Here is a 2500-nt window from a genome sequence, read left to right as displayed (position 1 = left end):
GGAGAATAGATGGAGAGATGGATGAACAGAGAGAGAGGAAGAGATGGAGAGATGGATAACAGAGAGGGAGAAGAGATGGATGAACAGAGGAGAATAGATGGAGAGATGGATGAACAGAGAGAGAGGAAGAGATGGATGAACAGAGGAGAATAGATGGAGAGATGGATGAACAGAGAGAGAGGAAGAGATGGATGAACAGAGGAGATAGATGGAGAGATGGATGAACAGAGAACAAGAGATGGAGAAATCAGAGAGAGGGAGGAGTGTGTATTCCTTTGTTTCTCAATGGAACTGACAGAGAGAGGAGATGAGAGAGGGATAGAGAGGAGAGAGAGAGAGGGATAGAGAGGGGGGAGAGATGGAGAGTTAAAGAGAGAGATGGAGTGATGTGAAGTAGTGTGTACCCATGTTTGTCAGGAGTGTTGACGTCCAGACAGACGATCCTTCATCTTCAGTCCTCCATTGGGTGTGGCGTTCTTATCGCTCTCATAGTAGCTGAACACCCCATCATTCAACACACACCACCGCCGACTGAACTCTACAGGAGAGAGAAACAGAGGGAGGAGAGGGTGAAGAGGGGAAGAAAGGTAGAAGAGGGGAGGAGAGGGTGAAGAAGAGTCACTGAAACTAAACTAGCCAATCAGAGAGATGAGCCCCCTTCAGTTTGTGAGAGCTGCTGCCATTGGCTCACCTTCTTTGGCCTTCCGCTCTGTGATTGGTCGAGCCATGGAGCCGGTCTTGTAGAGGAAGCCATTATGAGTGATAGAGGGCGGAGCCATGTAGTGCACAGTGTCCATGTGACCTTCGAACTCCAACCTGGGGATCTCTGGGGTCAAGAGAGGGCAGAGGTCATTAATGACACACACACACACACACACACCTACGTTATGTTTCTTAATGAACACACAAACACAAACACACAAACACACACACTATTGAGTCGGGATGGGGGGGGTGACGTCATGAGTTTGAGTGGGGGAGGGGGGACGTCATGAGTTTGAGTGGGGGGGGGGGTGACGTCATGAGTTTGAGTGGGGGCGGGGGGGGTGACGTCATGAGTTTGATTGGAGGGGGTGACGTCATGAGTTTGAGTGGCGGGGGGGGGGGGGAGGGCTGACGTCATGAGTTGCAGAACCGAATTGTGGTTTCGCACACACACACACACACACACACACACACACACACACACACACACACACACACACACACACACACACACACACACACACACACACACACACACACACACACACACACACACACACACACACACACACACACACACACACCAAACACACTCACCTGTGTTGCGGTTGTGTGTGAGCGCACACACACACACACACACACACACTTACCTGTGTTGCGGTTGTGTGTGAGCGCACAAACACATACACAAACGCACACACACACACACACACACACACTCACCTGTGTTGCGGTTGTGTGTGAGCACACAAACACACACTCACACACACACACACACACACACACACTCACACTCACTCAGACTCACCTGTGTTGCGGTTGTGTGTGAGCACACAAACACACACTCACACACACACACACACACACACACACACTCACACTCACTCAGACTCACCTGTGTTGCGGTTGTGTGTGAGCGCACAAACACATACACAAACGCACACACACACACACACACACACACACACTCACCTGTGTTGCGGTTGTGTGTGAGCAGCTCCACCTGCAGCGTCTGGCCGTGGGTCTGAGCCAGAAGCAGAGGGGAGGGGCAATCAGGGTCGCCACGGCAACTGTTCACATCCGCTCCGCAGAAGATGAGTGACAGCGTCTCCAGCAAATCATCAGACTGCACATTCACACTCAACGCCTAGGAGGAGACAGACAGAAAGACTATTAACCAATGAAATGTCTCGGTGAAAGACAGAAAGACTATTAACCAATGAAATGTCTCGGTGAAAGACAGAAAGACTATTAACCAATGAAATGTCTCGGTGAAAGACAGGAAGACTATTAACCAATGAAATGTCTCGTTGAAAGACGGAAAGACTATTAACCAATGAAATGTCTCGGTGAAAGACAGAAAGACTATTAACCAATGAAATGTCTCGGTGAAAGACAGGAAGACTATTAACCAATGAAATGTCTCGTTGAAAGACAGAAAGACTATTAACCAATGAAATGTCTCGGTGAAAGACAGAAAGACTAATAACCAATGAAATGACTCAGGTGAAGGAGGTGTGAGAGAGAGGGAAAGGGAGGTAGAGAAGGAAAGAGGGAGAGAGAGAGGAGAGCGAGAGGGAATGAGAGAGAGGGAAAGGGAGAGGAGAGGGAGAGAGAGGGAGAGAGAGGGAGAGAAGGAAAGAGGGAGAGAGAGAGAGGAGAGAGAGAGGAAGGGAGAGAGGTAGAGGGAGGAAAGAGATTGAGGAGGGAGAGAGGGGGGAGAAAGACAGGGAGGTAGAGAGAAAGCAGTTTATCAATCTATCCAAGTTCATCTTTAGAGAGAAAAAGTCCAGTG

The 2500-nt window shown here is 49.4% G+C and overlaps 2 protein-coding genes across 2 annotated transcripts in view; one reads left to right on the top strand and one right to left on the bottom strand.

Moving 5' to 3' along the window:
- Positions 1-2500, top strand: part of LOC308369939 (NACHT, LRR and PYD domains-containing protein 1 homolog) — a gene marked incomplete at both ends in the record, with an annotated part of 395357 nt that overhangs the window by 200694 nt on the left and 192163 nt on the right. The gene's annotated exons all lie outside the window — the stretch shown is intronic.
- The window catches only part of LOC308369916 (arf-GAP with Rho-GAP domain, ANK repeat and PH domain-containing protein 1-like), a gene marked incomplete at its 5' end in the record, with an annotated part of 89733 nt that overhangs the window by 56622 nt on the left and 30611 nt on the right, over positions 1-2500 (bottom strand). The window contains 4 exon segments of the mRNA XM_080844478.1: positions 405-443; positions 445-538; positions 692-826; positions 1678-1852. Coding sequence (XP_080700604.1) covers positions 405-443; positions 445-538; positions 692-826; positions 1678-1852 — 443 coding nt within the window.

Source organism: Sprattus sprattus (assembly GCF_963457725.1).
Source record: "Sprattus sprattus genome assembly, chromosome: 9".
Lineage (NCBI taxonomy): Eukaryota > Metazoa > Chordata > Actinopteri > Clupeiformes > Clupeidae > Sprattus > Sprattus sprattus.
The sequence above is the reverse complement of the archived record's forward strand: the minus strand, read 5'-3'. Positions and strand labels throughout refer to the sequence as shown.